The following is a 22864-nucleotide window of genomic DNA, read 5'->3' as shown; positions in this document are numbered from 1 at the left end:
GAAGCTGGCAATGAATTATTTAAGATTGAGTGCGTGCATCGCATGGGAGACATACATGCTTACTCTGCTGTTGTTAGATTTAAAAAAATCACTAACAAGAACGGAAAATAATGCGGCATGTCAGTCTTGTTTTGAAAAGAAAATAGAAAAAAACAGCGTTTATATTAATGAGCAATTCCCGAAAGATGTATTAGACCGAAGGAAATCACTTCTCTCAAAATTATGTGAAACACATGCTGCAAACAAGAAGGCTTTGTTAAGCTATAATAAACTTTTTGCCAACAGAAAACAAGTGCGATCCAAACAGCACCGTTATGTTATGTTATGTTATGTTATGTATTGTTATGTTATATGTTATGACCGTTATGTTACGTTACGTATGCATGCTAATGGTGAATTTGGGGGTTACACATGGTGTATAAATAGATATATGTGCAAAAATGTTTTGACTTCTTATATATGAGATGCAAAAATGTATAATATTCTAGTAATTGTATGGTTAATAGAAATAACTGGGCCTATCAATTCCTTTTAGATTGTTATGGTTTCTCATATGTTTTGAACAATGCTTTCTGTGTTGGCTAAAATAAGTGCCATCTAGCATTTTTAAAGGAAGTGTAATAGATACATTTAATTATAACTTGGTATCAACGGTTAGAGGGACGTGGAACACCGGATATATACAACTTCTTTTGGGTTTGAAAAATATCTAGATATATTAGCGTTTGGTCTGTGCTTAGACTATCATCGCACAACTTACCTATACGAGTACAAGCACGTCACTGTACCTTTCTTTGGAGTCTAAATATTTTAACTTGAACCTTTCAAACAATGACAGCAAGTATATTTGTTTGTATACGGTGATATTCATGTGTATTACAAACTAGAGATTTTTTATGTAAAAACTATTTCGATAATCCACAATAAGCATATAAAAGCAACAAAATTTCACCTTTTATAGATTCTCTGAAAATATTCCATAAGATATAATTTTATACCTTTAAAATGAATTTTTATTCATAAAGATTGATCATTCGACGTCGACTTAAACAATCTTGAATGTATCTGATACGTTATGGTGACTAACAAACTCTTATTTCCTGGAAATTTTCAACAATTTGAATTCTACATTTTTTATCTTTATTAATTCTGACATCTTTCTCATTGAAGCTGAAGAATACAAAACATGGTTTCAATGATAATTATTTATCTTGCAATTTGGACAAGAGTTGCTGTGGAAATGGCGAGCGACGGAGCAAAAGAGAGCGCATGCGCAAGTATGTTTCCAATGCATTATGCAGAAGAACAATTGAGAGCGCCGCCATATGAACTTCAGGTGTCATCTACTACTTACAGACCTTCATCAAATATTTCAGGTTTGTTAACCTATATAATTACGCGCAACTTAAATAGTTTCCTTTGTGGATTCACCTTTAAAACTTTAAAAGGATTATAAAACCCTATAGGAATTGATCGGAATCAGTTTTATCGTCACTTTTATAGAAAGTACACCTCCTAGACTATCTTTTATACACGCATGCCCCTTTTCATAGAATTAAGAATGGGACATTTGTTTCAACAACTACTACTAGCACACGTGTGTTTTGCATCTAAATCTTAAAGACTTAAACTAAAAGAATCCTCAAAAATATATGAATATATATATATATAATATATATATATAATATATATATATATATATATATATTTACACATATCTTCACTTACGGGCCCATATATAAGACCGAGTTGAGTGGCATTATTTCATGCAGTCAGTTTTTATATACGCCACTATATAGGCCTATATTGTGGGACATATATCATTTACTACTAAAACCGGCCTACGGGCACTATGTTAGAAGGGTAGCCTACGCCCCTATACATCGTTTAAAACATGCCGGATGATAGTCTATTTGTGACCATACTTGTGGGGTGTATATTTAATGTGGGGCATATATAAGGCCTCGCAACTCTGGCATGTTTAAAACGATGTATGGGGGCGTAGGCTACCCTTCTAACATAGTGCCCGTAGGCCGGTTTTAGTAGTAAATGATATATGTCCCACAAATGTATATATTTATTATGGGGTTTTATGTTATTAGTCAATATGTTTTCACCTATGGTAAAATCAAATATATAGTTTATATATATAAATTAGTACCCCTTAGTTCTGTTGTATGGAAATGTTCATTATAGGCCTATATAGTGGCATATATAAAAACTGACTGCATGAAATAATGCCACTCAACTCGGTCTTATATATGGGCCCCGTAAGTGAAGATATGTGTGAATATATATATATATATATATATATATATATATATATATATATATATATATATATATATATATATATATAATATATATATATAAAGACATCTTGAATTAAGTTTTTAGAAATGTATATGTAACAAAATAGAAATCAGTTAACTATATACATGTACGGGTATCCAAAAAATTAGTGCCTGAAAAAAGGAGTTATCAACTTAATTACGTTTAAAAACAAAATACTTCTTTTAACAGAATTTAATATGCATGTTATTTTCAGTACTGCTCAGGTCCAATGAAATAACGGGCTTTAAAGGATTTTTGTGTCAACCAAGACATGACTTAGATAAGTATATAACGTTTGGAAAACTGACACCAAGTGGAGATGTAAGCATGACAAATAACTGTAAACAGGTAAGTTTTGGTTTTATGGGACTCCACTAAAACATTTTGACATGTACCATTTAATAAATGTCTGTGTGAAAAATATCAGTTCATTCTCTCACACAGTATTCCGAAAATAATAATTTTTTGTGCAAAAAGTAACCAAAAAAAAAAATGAAAAGAATTGTGACGCTTTTCGCTCAAACCTGACTACAATTGTGCAAAAAACACCTCAAGGTATATTTCTACATTATCTTTAAAGATATTTTCCATTTTCACGTGCATCCCTTGATCTATGTAATAAGTTCAAATTTTATGTTTTTTATGTTTTAGACCTCATTGGGACACCTTTGAAATATTTAAAATAGGATGCTTATACTATACCTAAAAATTTTATTTTGGTAGTAAGATTTGTTAGTACATAAAAGAAGGAAAAAAAATTGTTTGTTGTGATATTTATATTAAATACCTAATATAACGTTTGAGTACAACATTTTTGCCATGGAAATTATTAATAAGTTTGTCATAAAAATTATCAAAAGTGTAAAAATAATGTTTAAACACACTTGTGTTGTTTTGATCTACAGGCAGCGTCACTTACCCATACAAATGCCAGCAGAAAATCATCTATTAGCTTCACATGGACAGCACCAGCAGTAAATTCTGGAAACATCGTAATCATGTATGTTTGAACTGAACAATTTACTTATAAAATAAAGTTATCTCTATTATCTATATCACATTGCTTTATTACAACATATATAATTGAAGTATTTGTGATTAGATTAGTCTTATTATTATTGCTTCTGTTTCTAAGTAACAATATGTATGTATATTCAAATTAAAAAAAATGTAATATGGAATTTTAAAGCAAACTTTAAAAAATCATGTATATATAAAGCTTGCTTAAATATCAATATTAATCATAAAGAGACGATGACCTCGCAAATACAAATGTTTCAAACTTTCTTTTCTTTGCTTAGAAACACTGGCATTTCATGCCTTATACATGTAATAGAAATTTTCATGTTTTACTTTTTTAACGTTGTCATTCTAATTCAAAAAATTACAGATGCACAGTTGTTCAGCAGTTTAATACATTTTGGACGAATATAACTTCACCTGTTATATCATTTTCTGATACCATTTCAACAAAAAGTAGTTCGTTTACGACTTCTTCGTTATCAATCTCTACAAACAAGACAATGTCAACGCTTAGTTCACTACTCACGGATAATACGATTATTACAAATGAAAGTGTTTCAATAACCTCTTCACATCCAGTAACTACACAAACAATGGACAGTACATCTTTTTTACCAACTGTGGTTGTTAATAAAACGACAAATATTCCAACATTGACGACTGGTGAAATCAGCTCCGCAAACGTTCCTAGTTTAGTTCATTGTAATATATTCTGTGCCGTGTTTTACATTTTCAAGAATATTCTCAACTGAACCATATATAGATTTGTTCGACAAATGAAATGTGATGGCAATTATATGAATTAGGCCCTATCACCATCTTTTTATATTTATATTTAGATTATTTGTTAATGTTCATATGTGTTATGATAGTTATTGCTATTATTATTGTTTTACTATCTTTATAGTTATGCAGTTACAAACTTTGCTAGATAAACTATCATAAGTGCCTAAAAATTTAAATTCCTGAAGACTTTCCGACTTAATAATATCTGTCATATGTTGTGGTTCGGACCGGAATATCCGTCCCGAGGGGACCCGCCCATTTGGCGGTAACGAGGCTTGCCGAGTTACCGCCCATCGGCTGGTTCCCGAGGGGCGGATATTCCGTTCCGAACCGCAAACATAATATGTCAGATATTTTTTCTTGCATATTCTGCCATATTATTTCATATTTAAAATGGTTTACCTCAATACGGTATATGTTCATGGAAATTAAAGTCATTTCATCCATAACTATTTTCTTACAATAGCGTATGAACTTACAACTTTAATAACAACGGCGAAATGACGTCATCCTAAGCACATATTTCCCTTCTAAAACGACGTCATTTTAACGCGGTTCATTCATAAAGTGCGCTAAAAATGACGTTGTTGTTTGGCACGCGGCTCATCTGGCACCCCCATGCCAGATGAAATTTCCGGCATGGGTAAAACTAACGGAAACGTCGGTCTGCTATGCAAGAAAGAACGTTCCGTTAAAGCAATAGAGAAAAGATCTTATTGAGCTTATGTTAACACTAAGTAATCATGAACACTTCCTACTTGTTTGCCGCTATTTCATTTTCCTTCAACCATTTCCTACATGTTACTGTTATAAAATAAAATGTACTATCAAATTGTTTTTTTTTTAATATTTATTTATTATTACTTATGTTAGCTGTTTCTTTAAAGTGAATTGGTCTAGGAAGGTCTGTAATACCACAAATAATTGTCTTGATCAACTTACGTATTATAGGTGACAGCAAAACATGAAATGATATTATACAGATGTTGTTTTTAGATACAATTTTTCATATCTATGTATAGCAGAAATAAATTGTTCACGAACAAAGTATTATTATTCATCATATATAGTTTTTATATGAATATCCAAATGATACATTTTTATTGATTTTATCAATATTTAAAATACCTATAGAAAATGTGTCCACTAAAGACCAATCCACTTTAACGTGTATGTGCACAACTTAACAATTTAATATTATCTTATCATTAAAAATGTGTTTAATTAAAATGCATTCCAGCTGATTATAATGCACGTTGAAAGGCAAGATGGCGCATCAGATAATCTATTTAGAATAACATGTTTGGTTGAATGTCATGTTGAAGTGATATAATCCCGGTATCAAGAGTAAAACATCTCGGTCACAATTTCCCCTGTTATTTAAATAAAATACATGACAATGAGATTGCTAAACTTTGGACATCTGATATCTATAACTACGAATAACAGGACATTTGTGCTAACAACAAATAAGCTGTGCTAAAATGCGATTATTTGATGATGTTTCAGCAAAAAAAAAATGATAAAAAAAGACTTTACACACTAATTATTTCTTACTCAAATATCATTATTCGCTTAATTCCTGTGCAATTTAACGTGCCTTTCTTAAAAGATCTTGTCTATCATTTTTGATCACATTTTAAAGAATATGACATCTCTCCAGAACATCTCTTTACGCTTTCAAGAAAATTGTTACAATAAAATCTTATATAATGTATAAGCTAAAATCGCTAAAGAATTGTTCGTCATTGAAACATCTTTTCAAACTTTCTGTCAGTGATGAGTTAAAACCTTGCCTGGTCGTATTGCCAGTGATCTGAAAATATATAACATCACAGTAGTTAATATATCGTTAGTAATAACCTAAATAAACATCACATGGTAATAACCATACGTTATGAAATAGTGTACATTTGAAACGAAATCTAAATCTTCATCACAGCATATCAGTTTACAAATGTAGCTGTACAATACTATCAATTTCTGTAAGAATAGAACAATATATCTAATGTTAAATTATTAGGTCTTTCAAATGTATAATGTCACATAGATTACATTGGGGACAAAATAAGTATATATATTGCTAATACAACTGACCATAACCTAATATATTGTCAGAGGCCTGAAAAACATCTCGTCATGTACTCTCAAAAGACGCAATTATTTTCAACCCTCAATAAAACGGCCAAAAACTTTTTGCTTAGGCTGCATATACGAAGCTGAATACAAACTAAGTCAATGCTTTATCAATAATTTTAATTTCCAGCTTTGTGTCATATTTGCATTGTTTACAAGTTTATTTTGTAGGTGTTTTTTAATACTGCCCCCCCCCCCCCAATTCAAAAGAAAAACAACAAGATTTGCGTTTGAAGCTTGTATCAATTATTTAAAACGATAATAAAAATATATGTTAAATCAGTCATAAAGATATGTAATATGATCAGCTGATGTATGGAATATGAGTGTTGAAACTTTGATTGCTGTTGAGCCAACTCAGGGTAATATGCTTAGACATAATTATCTAGATGTGTTTGACAAATAATCATGACCAATGATTGCACAGTGGTTTAGAAATTACGACTATGCTTCCCAGGTTGACGAGGCCGACGTACACAGGGCACGTTAAATGGAACTTAAATTACAAAACATGATATGAACATAACTTCACTATATGTTTAGTTTCAACTCCAGCTTTACCATCGAAAACCTTTGGTAACATTGACAGAACTTTTGAAATGCATCCATGCTCGAGTTCAGCTAATAACCAAACTTACGCATACTTCATGAATTATACTATTGCAAAGTACTCAATGTATTTCACATTTCCACATGAAAGGAAACAATTGTTAAGAACGAAATGAAGTCGCCAAAATATTGAAATCAGATTATTATTTTTAATCTTACAATGACCCGATATCGCTTACGTCATTGTCCGCCAATAAAAAAGATGCATTATTACTCTCAGTGTGATTATTATAAATTTATTTCCCCATAAAAGCATCTAAAAAGAAAAATCATATCTTTTCATAATACTTTTAAACTTTTGCGTGTGTAAGTTAATTTGATGATAAAGCAAATTTGCAACAAAATGATGCTAAAATTGATAGTTAAATACATACGTTTGTCACCAGGAGGACGTCGAACTGAAAATCAAAATGATATTTTGAAAATATTGATCAATTACTGCTGAAGTTTTGATCGCTTATCTGGAAATTTGTTTAAACAGAATAAAAGCAATGAACAACTTAGGCGTGTATCAAATAAAATAAAATAAAGCTTTTCTATAAATATCCCGATTCCCTAGGCCAAAATTAATTTATAATTGCAATGTTACTTAAAAAACTGCAGATATTTTAAAATTGAATTATTATATATATTACCGCTGACAAGTTCTGCCTTCCTTGGTCGCTGGCGTACTTCCTGTCTTGGTGGTGAATATCCTCGCTCGTACCTAGGTCTTCCATTATAGCTATAAAGCATAAACATACATTGATAAAACATTATGTTCTATTAAGTATAGGCATTTTAGCATTCTCTGTATAATATGGAAGTGCGATTTGATAAGAAACTAGTTGATGGCTCCTAGAATATGGATATTGGGCTTGCGAATGCGAGATGGTCAGATTATAGTTATAACCGTATTTTTAATACAAAGATGTTTTTTTCTTTTACAAATGCCCGAAAACTTAAGACTCCCAAGAATGCACCAGTAGTTCTATTATTTTTACAGAACCACTGCAATTATGAACCTTAGACTTCATTTGCATGGATCCAGACCAGCCTGCGCACCCGCGCAGTCTGATCAGGATCCATGCTGTTCGCTTACCAACCCTATTACAAGTAGAGAAACTGATAGCGAACAGGATGAATCCTGATCAGACTACGAGGATGCGCAGGCTGGTCTGGATCCATGCTGACCGCAAACGCACTATGTTGGTTTTGTCATGACGCGGCTCAAATAAGTATTGCGCATAGAAAGAAGGTATCAAAGTGTCGGGGAGAGAAAGAGAATTATCATTTGTATCCTCAAATTCTAAAGAAAAAAAAATAGAAAGAAAATAAAGGATAAGACCGAATTAAAAAAAACGATTTCCCTCCAATCCTTCTAATCTAAAAACGCTGCATATTACAGTCTCTGAAATTGAAATTCTCAAACAGAAAACTTCACCCATTTTTTAATGTTTTTTTTTCTTTTTTGTTGTTTTTTCCTCAAGAATATTTGGGCAGTATAAAGTTGTATTGCTTATCTTTAAAAGTATTTAGGTGCAACTCTTGACAAAAAATCTATCTTTTGAGGTCATGACACAAAGCATTTTTCAAAAGGCATATGCCAGGTTAAAGTTTCTTTACGGAAAAAGGAATTACCTTACCCAACATACTAAACAGTTATTGATTATGTCTTTAATACAGTGTCATTTTTACTATACATGTTCACTCTATTATCATGGGTCAACAAAGGTTTTGAAAAACAAGCTCCAAACATCACACAACAAGTTAATGAGATAACTGTTGGAATTGTTTTTGTGAAAGTTTTGATACCACAGTATTTTGCTTTCCTGATTAAAACTTTTAAACATGAACTACATGTATGTTGTACTTATTATTGTTATTCACACAAAACTTCAACATTCATATCAATCCTATTGAGCAGACGACTTCTAGATCAGCTTGAGGTTAGTACAAGCCCAAATATATTCCGTATTATACAGAAAACTGTTCTATTTTTCAATGATAAACATGTACAGGACACCGCATTTTTTCATAGGGATTATTTCCATATACTTTGTGCTTTATTGCGAAGGTTGCATAAAGCGAATAAGGAGAATGTGTATTTTGTAAGTAATTGTTTTCATGTACAAAGACTTGAATAATTTCACAAGGCCACGTGTATTATCTCCTTTATCTTGTATCAAAATCCAGAATATTCTTATTTCGGTACGAATAGTTTAAATACAATTTAATAAAGGTACGAACCGTCTACTGCCTCCTGTACAAGGCATCTTGCAGTTTGTGGGGCTCATACAAATGTACTTCATGCAGACAAACAACGTCACAATAAGAGTGACAGCCAACAGTATCATAAGTATACTGAACCAAACAAGGTTTCTTGTGTCATCAAAGAACGTTTTGTACCTGTATATACAATAAAAAGGATATTCCATTATATTAGAACAAGTTAATTTGTGAAGAAAACATAATCTACTGATGAAAAATTGTTTTAATTCCGTCTTAGGATTTGTTATGAACCTTAATATGAGTTATGTTAAGAAGCATTTTGTATATAAGATTTTGTACTTTGTTTGTAGATATGAGTTGCATTATTATGAGACTGCTAGAGCAACGCAGCATAGTGAAAAAAATGGACATGTTCAATAACACACCATTTCTATCGGTGAAGAAGCGGGGCTTTTATAAAAAGACTCTTCGAATCTTGAATTTTCAAAAATGAGAAGTCGTAGTTTCGTGATTTCGACTTTTTCACCATCGAACTTTCGGCTTTTCATTATCATGGTTTCGACATTTCATCATCTTAGTTCGTATTTTTACCGTCCGTACATTCTACTTTTCACAATCTAACTATAGATTTTTTTGCCCTCCTGTTAAGCATGCACATTGAATGACAATACTTTATGTGCTATCATCATGATCCAGATCCATCAACATTATTATTTCTTTGCACTTGGTAAAAGTATTATTTTCTTATATCGTCATACATTGTTATAATCTCTGATCGTATGTCAGACAGGAAAGCGAAACCACGATGGTGAAAGTCGAAAGTACGACGGTAAAAACACGAAATTACATCGAGTTTTTATCATCGTAGACATTATTTCAATTTTTACCATCGTACTATTGACTTTTTTTCATCGTATACCTTTTCAACATCGTAATTTCGTGTTATGTGTGTGAGACACCGAAGTTTTTTATGTTTTTATAGAAAGTATATCAACTTTACAGTAATGAGCTTTTCTTTTTTTTATTTTTTTTTATTATTATTTTTTTAAATTTTCTACCTGTCAGTGAATGGTGCTGTCGTAGTCGTTTGCGTGACTGTAATATGGACTGTAGATGTCCCAACCAGGCCGCCAGTATCGGTTGCTAGCACCGGAAATGAGAATGTACTGCCCGAGCATGCGCAGGTGCTCATAGACACCAGTGTACTAATCTCACCAGAACTGCCATCAATCTTAAATGCATAACTATACATATATGCATTTTGTTACATATTGACATTTAATTATAAAATAACAAGAATAAAGATCAACAAGGCAAAGGCCGTAAATTCTGCTAGAAAAGATTTCGATAATGCCTTTAACATAATTGCCTTTGAGTATGCAAACAGTTCTTTTCAGTATATATTTCTTTAATTGATAGCTTTGCCGATTGCTTTTATTTAATCTAACATACTAAACAATTTTATATTGGAAGTTGATATCTTATAAAAGTTGTTACAATATCAACAAAAATATTTTTTTACAAAATTTCGTACTTCTGTCAACTTTTATAAATTATTATTTGCACTTGTTTATCTATTGATAAAATCATTTCAAGTTATTCAATAATGTATCAAATTACTGGAGCATTAAAAAATCCCAAAATGGCTTTGAGATTAAAAACTCCTCAATTAAAAAATCATTATTGTAAGGTTTCCTTTAATTTTAGGGGTACAATTTCTTTATGTCGCTGTTTTAATGATAATGTTTCTAATTTAGAGGCGTCTGAGATCACACAGCTAGATCTATTAACATTATTAATAGTATCAAAGCAGTTTTACATGTTGTATCATATAAAACTATTCATTACACTCTGTTTAAAAATATAAAACATATTCAACACAATACCTTAAAATATGTAGCATTTAAAGCTGTTTGATCGAGGGAATATGAAAAAGTCGCGTATGATACTAGGTCGTCGTCAGTGGCTGCAACTGTTCCAATTGATGTATCCGCCACGGCGGCTGGGTCAACAGCAAAGACATAGTTTGTATTTGAGAAAGTAGGTGTGAAGTTGTTGTCGTAACCTGTGAATAGATAAAGAATTTCATCAGAATCCCTTGAATTGACATGTGGCAACAGCCATTGAGCATATACTTTAATCATTAGCTAACTTGAAACTTGAGGCTTTTGTGTAGTAAAATTTAGAACTGAGGGATGTGATTATTACGAGATTTACTAGCAATTTATGAATATCTTTTTACATTTATATTGAAACAAATTCATTTTTAAACTTATTCTGTTAGTTTAACGACCATCATATATTACTAATTTTATTTATAAGAATATCGTTGACAGTCATCTTTAATTTTAACATACCATTTGAAAACTTTTTATATCTACAGGATTATTTCAAATATTTAAAGTACACTGCTACTTATAGTTAAATATGAAAACAGAAATAATTGTTGATAAAGTTTACACACTGTAATCAGATTTCACAAGTAGCTTCTACCATCTGTCGAACCAAAGTAATGGAAAGCGATTTATTTTCGTTTGTTTTGTTTTGTTTATATCTTAACAGATTAATTCTTTTTAATTTTATTTTTGTGCGCATCAGAAACAAATATAACAAATATAGCAGCACCAAACATCATTGTGTATTGGTACGCGGATGCATTATTATTGTTATTTCTGTGCGTGGTCAATGCAACAGGTGACGACTATATAAGAAGGCAATTTCTCCACTTCTAATACTGAGAAATCACTAGGAAAGAATTCTATAGAAAAAAGAAAATAATTACGAAAAATAAAGTTGTGAATAAAAAACAAGAAATTGATAACACATTAAAGCGATCAAAGATGAAGCAAACTTAGGAAAGATTTTTGGACCTAAATAGCCTATACAATTTGTACCTGGATTTTCTTGCCATTAAAGATATGGCATGAGGTAAGATTTAATATAAAAATTAACACTTTGAGTGATTATAAATGATATCTATATTTCACTGACTCACAGCAATTGATTATAAATGATATCAATATTTCAATGACTTACTGATAGTGATAATAAATGATATCAATATTTCAATGACTTACTGCAATTGATAATTAATGATATCAATATTTCACTGACTAACTGCAATTGATAATAAATGATATCAATATTTCACTGACTTACTGCAATTGATAAAAAATGATATCAATATTTCACTAACTTACTGATAGTGAAAATAAATGATATCAATATTTCACTGACTTACTGCAATTGATAATAAATGATATCAATATTTCACTTACTTACTGATAGCGAAAATAAATGATAACAATATTTCACTGAATTACTGCAATTGATAATAAATTATATCAATATTTCACTGACTTACTGCAATTGATAATAAATGATATCAATATTTCACTGACTTACTGATAGTGATAATAATGCTTACTGATAGTGATAATAATTGATATCAATATTTCACTGACTAACTACAATTAATTACAAATGATATCAATATTTCACTGACTTACTGATAGTGATAATAAGAGAAGTTGTATCTGAGTTCCCGCCAGAATCGACTGCCGTTACGGAACAAGTAACTGTGATCGGCAGACCGTTGTCTAGTTTGTACAATGACGTCACTGTAATAGTATTGTCAGTACCCATTTGAAAATATCTGCAAATATTGAAAAACATGTTTAAAGGGGACACAAAATATTCCTCCTTTCTTTCTAAATGACTGAAACATACCTTAAATTTACAAAAGTTAGTCAGTCTCTATTATATTACTTCCGTAATATCTGCGAAGAGTTAAATGCAATTTTATTTGAATATTTTGGAATGGCAATCTATGACAGGATATTTTAACTAAACTCCATCTACAATCAAATTTTGGTGTACAGGTACTGATTTTCTTTATAAATATTGTTTTGTGTAATCGTTTAAGTATATACCCATTATACGTGGTTCCACAATCCATGGTATATACGTATGTATCAGTGGTATCAGCGTCTATAATGGAAAATCCAGGATCAACCAGTGTCGTACCAACAGCCTACAATACAATCGTGTAGAAAAACAGTAGAGTAAATTGTTCCTATTTCAAAATATAGTAACTAATGCACACTAAACTTTTGCCGTTTACATAATTATTGATGCAAATTAAACTAACATTTGAATGAATTTAAAACAAATTTATGTGTAATCTGGGACGGTTGGTAGTGGTATAAAATAAAGGAAATACACATGGCGAAAATTTCAATTATTATGTAAATATGTTCGATGTAGGTACGATGTAGGCTATTTAATATTGAAATGAACAATCCGAATATATTTCATATATTGCTTAGAACAAATGATATGTTTATTCTGTATCAAATTATATTCAGTAATATAGTCCACGAAGAATCGTAAAGTCCGTTTAGTAACAACGCATACAGATACTATCTGGTTCTTTGTTGTTTTGGCGTTACGTAGAATCTGAGAGTTTATTTGATTATAGAGAGAGAGAGCAAATGATTAAATCTAAAAGATGACTTACTTTTGTGTGAACCATCCTAGCTCGAGGCTAGTTCATGTTCAATTATTTGTCATTATTAATGACATTACTTTTCTTGAATACTTGTAAAAACCTTCATTAAACTTGCGTTTTACGAAAGCTTAATATCATCATCTATTACGGAAATGATATGAGCCGTGTCACGACAAAACAAACAAAGTGAGTTTGTGACCAGCATGGATCCTGACCAGCCTGCGCATCCGCGCAGTCGGATCAGGATCCATGCTGTTCGCTATCAGTTTCTTTACTTGTTATAGGGTTTGTAAGCGAACAGCATGGATCCTGATCAGACTGCGCGGTCTGAAACTATGCTTGTCGCAAACGCATAACGTTAGTTTTGTCATGACGAGGCTCAATTATGTTATGAATTTCACGAATTTCATACCGTCCATTCTACAACATCGGCGCGGTAAACTGAAGAGGAAAAATTCAGTTGCTCATTGAGGTTGTTTATAGATACAGTTAGTGTTGATGTAGCAGAGGCCTGTCCGTCGCTTAAAACAACTTCAAATATGAATGGTAAGCTACTGCTCCCATCAGCGATGATGGCCTCGTAATCAATTAAAGTTGACGTTGTTACAATACCAGCTAAAAAGATACAAACAATAGCATGTATTTGTTATCACTTATTGCATTAATTTATTTACTTCGTTTGAATTTATTAAATATTGTAACTAATATCTTACTCCACTATAGAATACCAATACAAAGATTATTTGCATTAAGCTGCGGTCTCACTTACTCCCGGCAGAGTCCAGGACCATCCCGGTAAGTTACCGTAACGATCAACTTACCGGGATGATCCGGGACGATCCGGGTTGAAATTATTTGTTGTGGTCACACTTACCCCGGCAGCACTACGATAGTTCCCAACTACCACCCAGGATGCGCTCCAAACAGATCCCAGGTGAAGCTACGGTTCATGCCAGTGTTTCCCCGGTCGTTCCCGTCAACGTCCGGGATGATCCGAGAACATCCGGCATTCGACCCCGGATGGAATAAAATACTTAATATCACCGGGGTGGTCCGGGATAATCCGGGAAGGTAAAGCTTTGTCGGCTTCATCCTTAGCTCTGCCGGGAACGACCGGGGTTATACCGGGGAAGCAGCGTAGCTCTGCCAGCACAAACCGGGGGTGATCCGGGTTATGATATATCCGTAGAGCTACGGTAGAACTACGGTAGAGCCCCGGCCCCGGTATATGCCGACAGAGCCCCGGTAACTACAGGTAGAGCCCCGGAGGATAAAGGTAGAGCTACGGTTTATCCCGGTAGTGCCCCGGCAAATCCCTTATGATTTCAAAAGAATATCGACAATTGCGATGATTGCACTTGTTTGTATTTAAAGCCTTCCCATTTCTCTTCTTTCCAGTATGGCATAAGGATTTTTCAGGAAATCATCATGATTTGCTATTCTGGAACAATAGATATTATATCAAATAAAAAATATGTATCAATGTCATCATTTGCGGGCGTTTTCAATCCACTGGGGTTCTACCGAGGCTCTGCCTTGATCGTCCTGGGCTCTGCCGGGGCTCTGTCTGGATCGTACGGGGCTCTGCCTGGGTCAACCAGGGCTCTTCTGGCGTCATCCGGGAACGACCGGGGAAGCACTGGCATGAACCGTAGCTTCACCTGGACTCTGCCTGGATGATCTGGAGCGCATCCTGGGTGGTTAGTTGGGAACTACCGTAGTGCTGCCGGGGTAAGTGTGACCGCAACAATAATTTCACCCCGGATCGTTCCGGATTGTCCGGATCATCCCAGTAACTTACCGGGATGGTCCTGGGCTCTGCCGGGAGTAAGTGAGACCGCAGCTTTAATTGTTTAAAAAGTTTGCAGATACATGTTTTATGTCAAAATAGGTGATATTTCTTAGAGATAATTTGACACTACCTCACAGTTCCTTTACAACAAAAGGTTTTAAAGATTTATAGTAACAGAAAAACATATATGATTTAAAACTTACTTAAAACTTAAGATTTAAAAGTGGCCGAAACTAGTAGATAATACTAGATACCAATAAATTATTGTAAACGTGCACTGGTGTTGACGTGTATTACTCTTGATTTAGAACTTGCATTGGTTGATTAAAACTTACTTGTTGAATTAAGGTCAAAGTATGCTGTCCCTGATGTTAGTTCAGCCCAAGATAGTGTAAGAGAATCAGCATCTATGTCAGTCGTCATCACAGTAAATAAACTAACACCTGACGCGGTGCCTTCATCAACAGTTATTGTATTGTCCATGTTAGTAAACTCCGGTGGTGTATTTATATCTGTACAAAATAAAACATTTTGTTATCAAACCTTAAATACATCATTCAAAGGTAAATAAAGTATACTATATCGCCGAATATCATCCTCAATTAGGATATTTCCCCGGGAGACGCTGTGGCACATATAAAACTCTTACATAACTCCATATCCAGTGATATTCTAGTTAATATTAAAGATATTCTATAGGTAAAATTCTTTAATTGCAGAAATGTATTAAAATTTAGGAAATTCTTATTGAATTCGTTTGATATGGATAAGTGAAAGCATTTGATACATTCTCCACTATACACGTATGTGCATTCTGTAACCTCTAGTGTGTAAAACGTTCTCTATGTGGTCAAAAAAGTTTATTTTTAAATTAAAAAGAGAATGTTTAGAAATAATAAGTATTTTCAAATACTTTGAGCATAATACACTTTATAAAATGATATTGAAATTGTAAATAAAATTGGTATCTTAAAAATTCTGAATGGAAATAATGAGAAAAAAGGAAATACCTAAAGTACGTCCAAAACGCCAAAATAAAAATCTTTCCTTTAGCTCTTTGTTGTTATAATTGTGTGTTCATGTTTAAAGAAACGAATCGTGATATTTACTTAAAATGAGGGGCGTCCGTAGCCGAGTGGTTTAGGTCGTTGACTTCAAACCACTTGCCCCTCACCGCTGTGGGTTCGAATCTCGACAGGGTCTTTGGATTCTTTCATGTGATGAAGATATCCCGCTAGCTTACGAAACGTCGGTGGTTCTACTCAGATGCCCGTTCGTGCCTAAAAACATGCTCGGTGGGGTACCTGAGGTCTTCCTCCACCAGTAAAGCTGGAACGTCGCCAAATGACCTATACTGTGTCGGTGTGACGTAAAACCCAAATAAAAAAAATACTCAAAACGAGAACTCAACTTACCTACAACGACGACAGAGAGAGTTCTGCTTACTCCAGCGTTTTTGGCGTCCTGAACATGTACAAATATATCATATCCAGTGTGCACGTAATCTGCTAATGATCCGATAACCAATATCTGTCCCGCTGAAACAAAACAGTAAACATCATCAACTTTTTTAGTTTGTAAAATTATTTTAACAAGATTGTATACATTGTAACCTGTGTATCGTTTTCTGTTTATCACTGGTATATTGTATCCTCCGTGTTATGTTGTATTTTAATAGTATTTGCTTAACTGTTGTGTTGTCGTTTGTTTGCCTAACTGTGGTAATGTTATTCTATAGTCTGCTTCGTATGAGTGGAAAGGTTGTATGAATGTGTTCACTAATATTTCACGTGCATGACCCTAAAATCCCCGCGAATCATTTTCTTGTCTAAAGACAATATTTGGAAATTTTAAACCCATTTACGTTTGATCAAAGGTTCCAAAGAGGAGGTTTCACAAACCCAATTGTTATCATTGTACAATAATAACAACAATAACAAAAATAATTTTAAAAAAAGAAAGGAAAAAAAACAACGTCAATGAAAAAGTTCTGCTAAAATAGGTGGTAATATTTACAATCAAGTATCTGAAAAGGAGATGGAGTGGGAAATGTCGTGATGCTTGCATTGATAGTATCGCCGTCGGCGTCGGTTAAATCGGCTGTAAATATCACGCTACCATTCACTGCATTTACCGACACGTTCACCGTGGTACCAGTCGCTGTAATCAAAGAACAAAATTAATGTGAGGTAACTGTCATCCAAGTGCATTTATTCATTTCAATATTTTGAATGTCTAGACAAGTGTAATAGGCCAGTAAACCTAGAACTAATTGCAAAATAATTTTTATCAACACCTCACCCTAAAAAGTCCCTATATTTTGTGTTTGCAATTACAAAGATAAAATTGTTTTAAATAGGGATTTTTTCCGTTTTAAAACGTTTATGAATTTAATGTTATTTGTTTGATGAACTGACTGTCAAAATCTTATTTACATTAATGATGATATCTGTTATACTTTTGTAAAACGCATCAGTGGGTGGGGTAATATTTTAACCAGTTTTAGTAAAAAGTTAGTAATCATATGTTAACTGCGTTATCATTGATTGACACTATAATTTTGTTATTCATTGTTTGACATTGTAATGATATATATATTATAAAATTTTAAATATACACAAATATTAATATGCAAACTGGCTTCCTGATTCTTATATTTTTCGTGACATCCAAGGTACCATGTAATTGAGGCAATTTCTCAGCAATTGCAACAGAAAAAGTAAGGGACTTTTAAAGGATAAATGTACAAACATACTAGTTTCAGAAACAAACTTTTAAAACTTCTGCAATTAGTTCTATGTTGACCCCCATTTTGAGTTAGAGCCTTTCATGAGTCATGATCATGTTTTCATTCTAAAAGACTGCACTACTTGAATAATGAAAGAGATGAGAGTAGCATGATGCAAAATATTTTCTTTTCACAAACAAATGAGCCGTGCCATGACAAAACCAACATAATGCGTTTGCGACCAGCATGGATCCAGACCAGCCTGCGCATCCGCGCAGTCTGATCATGCTTACAAACCCTATTACAAGTAGAGAAACTGATAGCGAACAGCATGGATCCTGATCAGACTGCGCGGATGCGCAGGCTGGTCTAGATCCATGCTGGTCGCAAACCCATTATGTTTGTTTTGTCATGGTGCGGCTCAAACATTTGTAAATTAAGTATGACAAATTCGTAAAATATATTTGTTAAACGGTCTTTTTATACATCTCTGTAGATTATCATTAAAAAACGACCCTTAAGAAAAGGTTGATGTTTATCAGTAAGCAAATACTACATCAAATGCAGCCGTTCAACCAATTAAATTTGGTAAGGGCTTTCTAATAACCAATTATGAGTTTGATCTTATTTTTTTATGGACGGTCGATTACTAGACTGATTAATTGTAAGCCGATTTACCAAAGTAAGCGGGATACGATTTATTTGAAATACTGAAATCCTATTGGACTGACAATAATTTCAAACACTCTATTAAATCGACCATTAAAAGAATAACACCAAAACGCTTAATTGGCCGAACGGCTGTGTCGTTCAAGATCAATTCAATTCCATATTTGCTTACTGATAAGCACTAACATATACTTAAGAAAAGAGTATTCTACTGTATTTCAATAAAACAAAATTTACATGGAAGGTTGTTGATAACTGGTGGCGAATTCTGTGTGAGGGATAAACGGTTATAGTATCTGTAACGGTTTCTATGTTATCATCACACGTGACGGTCACAACATACGACATCTGAGTATTGTAATTAAATACCCCATTAGCTGTATTTGCCTGAGAACGAACGTAAATTCCGTACTCTATAATATAAAAAGATATCATTTATAACCATTCATTTCTGTAAATTATTCAAATATTAAAACTGTGAGGAATTAAATTAAGTCCATTTGACAGTCCGACTAAGACCTACTAGTTGTCTTTTTATTTTTTATTTGATCCGCGTCACGACAAAACCAACATAATGGGTTTGCGACCAGCATGGATCAAAACCAGCCTGTGCATCCGTGCAGTCTGATCAGGATCCATACTGTTCGCTGTCAGTTTCTCTACTTGTTATATAATATATAAGCGAACAGCATGGATCCTGATCAGACTGCGCGGATGCGCAGGCTGGTCTGGATCCATGCTGGTCGCAAACCCATTATGTTAGTTGTGTCATGGCGCGGCTCATTTAAGCATGACACATTGTAGCATCTACTAAACATATTAGCTTAAAAACTCACTGTGAATTGGAGTGTTTCAAAACTGAATTTAAATACTAAGAGTCTAACTGTCCGCTTATAGCGGGAGAAAATACTTTCAAAAAAGTTTCAATCTAAACAATTCTAATGTTACTTATTTTTAACCTTAAGAATAACATGCGTTTCAATACGATGTCAATACTTTACCGTCAGTTGCCCCGCCTGTGAGCTTTGTAATAAAGAAAGGTGGACTGTTAGCAGGAGTTTCAGTTATTGATGCTGACGAAACAAGACTATTGTCGGAACACGTGTATGTTGTAATTAGAATTTCTGTTGGAACATCCTCAGAAGTAGTTACAGACGCTACAAGATTCGTTATTTGAGGAGGCTGTCGCAAAAAAAAAAATCATGAAAAAGTACGGTGTCCTTATCGTGCCATTTAGAATGTCGTCCGTCGCGTCTAAGGGTAGACACACGACAATGCGAAGTGACATCGCGACAATGCGAAGCGACGCTCGACAACGCGAAGCGATATGCGACAATGCGAAGCGACGCTCGACAGTGTCAAACGATATGTCGCACTGTCGCCTAGAAATGTCGCGGTAAAAAAGGGCGACATTTAAGAAATGTCGCTTCTCGTTGTCGAGTGTCGCTTCGCATTGTCGAGCGTCGCTTCGCGTTGTCGCGATGTCACTTCGCGTTGTCGCGATGTCACTTCGCGTTGTCGCATTGTCACTTCGCATTGTCGAGTGTCGAGGTTGGTAGAAGTGCATACCACGACACTCGACAATGCGAAACGACAACGCGACAATGCGATACGACGCTCGACAATGCGAAGTGACACTCGAAATCGCGAAGCGACATTTTTAAAATGTCGAGTAAATGTCGCGTTATTTTTATGATTTTTACACCGCGACGCTCAACATTGCGAAGCGACACTCGACAATGCGAAGCGACACTCGACAACGCGAAGCGATACCCGACAACGCGAAGCGACACTCGACAATGCGAAGCGACATTTGGAATAATATCGTATCGCATTGTCGTGCGTCTACCGGTGCTTGGTCAGAATTTACTAACTCACCGACAAACGGTGCGATCATGGAAGGGGTCGCACTAAACTGCTGACGAATTAGCTGACGATATAGAAATATATAGGAAACTGCTGACCAGTTAAACAAAGAAGGATTATCGAAAACTGCTGACCAGTTACACAAAGAAGGGAAACATTGAAGGTGTCAAATTGCCGTTGGTGATATTACAGGCGAGGTCGAGAAATACTTGATAAAATGTTTTTTCAAGATGTCAATATTACAAATGATACATATTAATTATAAAAAATTCAATTGATATATACTGTATATTTCTCAATTTATTTTGATATAATATTTTATTTCAGTACCTTAATGAATTTTCTTCTATGTGTTATATATTGGTTAAAATTTTAAAAATGTAGTCAAAATATGATGTACGAAAAATCATAATTTGTTTCAAGTATGTATAAAACTATGCATCATAGGTTAAAATATATACATGTACATATACGTAATGTATATTTTAACAAAATATAATTATTATGTCGTATTTAGTGCAAATATGAAATAAAGTGATTTCTGTTTCTTATTTGTTGTTCGTATAATTGTATAAGTAATATTGAACAAAAATTAATAATGTGCTAATTGTTATAGTTAATAAGCTTTTATTACATTATAAACAACATGTTTCCACAGATATCCATTAAACTGATAATTAATCGAGATCGATATGCCCCAAGGTCATATTAAAATCGATTTCACACGCGACGTGTCATTCTTGATTTATCTATGACAAAATACAATAAACAGTCAAAAATATGTTATTAAAATGCTGACCGTATTGTAGAATCTGCTGAAAAGTTAGATATATAGAGAAAAATATATTTAAATGCTACGAAATTGTTACTCATCATGCAAATTTAATATATTTTATAAAATAATGTCGGCATTTAATTAAGTAAAAACACTGCTGACCAATTTAATGTTAATTCAAATTGATTTAAGCCGTAAAACTCTTCTTATTCTATATGGTCAGCAAATTTAACGCTCTTTCACATTCAGGCGAGAAAATGCTGACCAGTTAAACATATAGTAGAATCTGCTGACCAGTTAGATATATAGGGAAACTGCTGACCAGTTAGATATATAGAGAAAAATATATATTGCCGTGAAATTGTTACTCATTTTATAATGTATGCAAATTCAATATACTTTATAAAATTATGTCGACATTTAATTAAGTAAAAACACTGCTGACCAATTTAATATTATTTCAAATTGATTTAAGCCGTAAAAGTCTTCTTATTCTATATGGTCAGCAAATTTAACGCTCTTTACATTCAGGCGAGAAAATGCTGACCAGTTAAACATATAGTAGAATCTGCTGACCAGTTAGATATATAGGGAAACTGCTGACCAGTTAGATATATAGAGAAAAATATATGCATGTGATCTTAAAGTATGAAGACATGGGTTTTACAGTCAGTAATTTTTGTGGAATAAAATTGAATTATGCATGGAAGAGCACCTGAGGTCTTCCTCCACCAGTAATGCTGGAATGTCGCGATATGACCTATACTATGTCAATGTGACATAAAACCCAAAACAAACAAGCAAACATATTTCAGTGTGTACATGTATTTGGTATCGTTGGCCTAGTGGTAAAGGTGTCTGCCTTCAATTTGTGAGGTTGAAGGTTCAAGCCCCCACAGGGAAGGTAAATGAAGTATGAATGTTTATCTTGGGACTCGTTCCTAAAAAGCCGCTTCTTGAGCTGCTAGGTAGTTAAAATGAAAGGTTACCAATTTCTATCCGCCTTGTGCCTGGCATACTAATAAGTGGTAGGAGTTGGGAGGTACAATTGGTATGCAAGCAATTTATAGGTGTCTCATAAGTCAGAAATGGCAGGCCCTTACAGTAATGGTGACACTATAATAAACAAGACCTGTATCCTAATCAGACTGCGCGGATGCGCAGGCTGGTCTTGATCCATGCTGGTCGCAAAGCCATTATGTTGGATTTCTCGTGACGCGGCTCAATTCTCTGTAACTCTGTGAAAATGGAGGATGAATTTCAATATAGCACGGGAGTATGTCATGGTTCAGAACTTTTCACTATTTAACAGAGATGATGTGTAAGCGGCCGAATATCTAAGTTGATAGAGCCATGGTACAGTATACTGAGGGTCCCGGGTTTGAGTTCCATTCAGACTGCAGATTTTTCTCGCCCTGTGACACT

The 22864-nt window shown here is 33.7% G+C and overlaps 2 protein-coding genes across 2 annotated transcripts in view; one reads left to right on the top strand and one right to left on the bottom strand.

Moving 5' to 3' along the window:
• Positions 1-1176: 1176 nt before the first annotated feature.
• LOC132720778 (putative ferric-chelate reductase 1) lies at positions 1177-4328 on the top strand. Its single transcript, XM_060704985.1, has 4 exons — positions 1177-1376; positions 2549-2682; positions 3240-3334; positions 3725-4328. The coding sequence occupies exons 1-4, from the start codon at positions 1187-1189 to the stop codon at positions 4107-4109; spliced, it is 804 nt and encodes a 267-aa protein (XP_060560968.1). The 5' UTR covers positions 1177-1186; the 3' UTR covers positions 4110-4328.
• A 696-nt stretch (positions 4329-5024) lies between these two features.
• The window catches only part of LOC132720768 (protocadherin-like wing polarity protein stan), a 28243-nt gene continuing 10403 nt past the window's right edge, over positions 5025-22864 (bottom strand). Inside the window, exons 5-18 of the mRNA XM_060704978.1 lie at positions 19800-19980; positions 19011-19211; positions 17418-17561; positions 16817-16939; positions 15737-15913; positions 14022-14224; positions 13032-13132; positions 12609-12754; positions 10986-11164; positions 10158-10330; positions 9118-9276; positions 7524-7612; positions 7263-7286; positions 5025-5959 (exon numbers count right to left, since the gene is read on the bottom strand). Of these exons, the coding sequence (XP_060560961.1) occupies positions 5928-5959; positions 7263-7286; positions 7524-7612; positions 9118-9276; positions 10158-10330; positions 10986-11164; positions 12609-12754; positions 13032-13132; positions 14022-14224; positions 15737-15913; positions 16817-16939; positions 17418-17561; positions 19011-19211; positions 19800-19980 (1932 nt within the window). The 3' untranslated portion in view covers positions 5025-5927. The remainder of the gene's footprint in view (positions 5960-7262; positions 7287-7523; positions 7613-9117; positions 9277-10157; positions 10331-10985; positions 11165-12608; positions 12755-13031; positions 13133-14021; positions 14225-15736; positions 15914-16816; positions 16940-17417; positions 17562-19010; positions 19212-19799; positions 19981-22864) is intronic.

The sequence above is a fragment of the Ruditapes philippinarum genome, unplaced genomic scaffold, assembly GCF_026571515.1.
Source record: "Ruditapes philippinarum isolate M1 unplaced genomic scaffold, ASM2657151v2 ctg2665_1_1_1_1, whole genome shotgun sequence".
NCBI classification, from domain to species: domain Eukaryota; kingdom Metazoa; phylum Mollusca; class Bivalvia; order Venerida; family Veneridae; genus Ruditapes; species Ruditapes philippinarum.
Note: the sequence above shows the minus strand (reverse complement) of the source record. Positions and strands in the feature narration are given on the sequence as shown.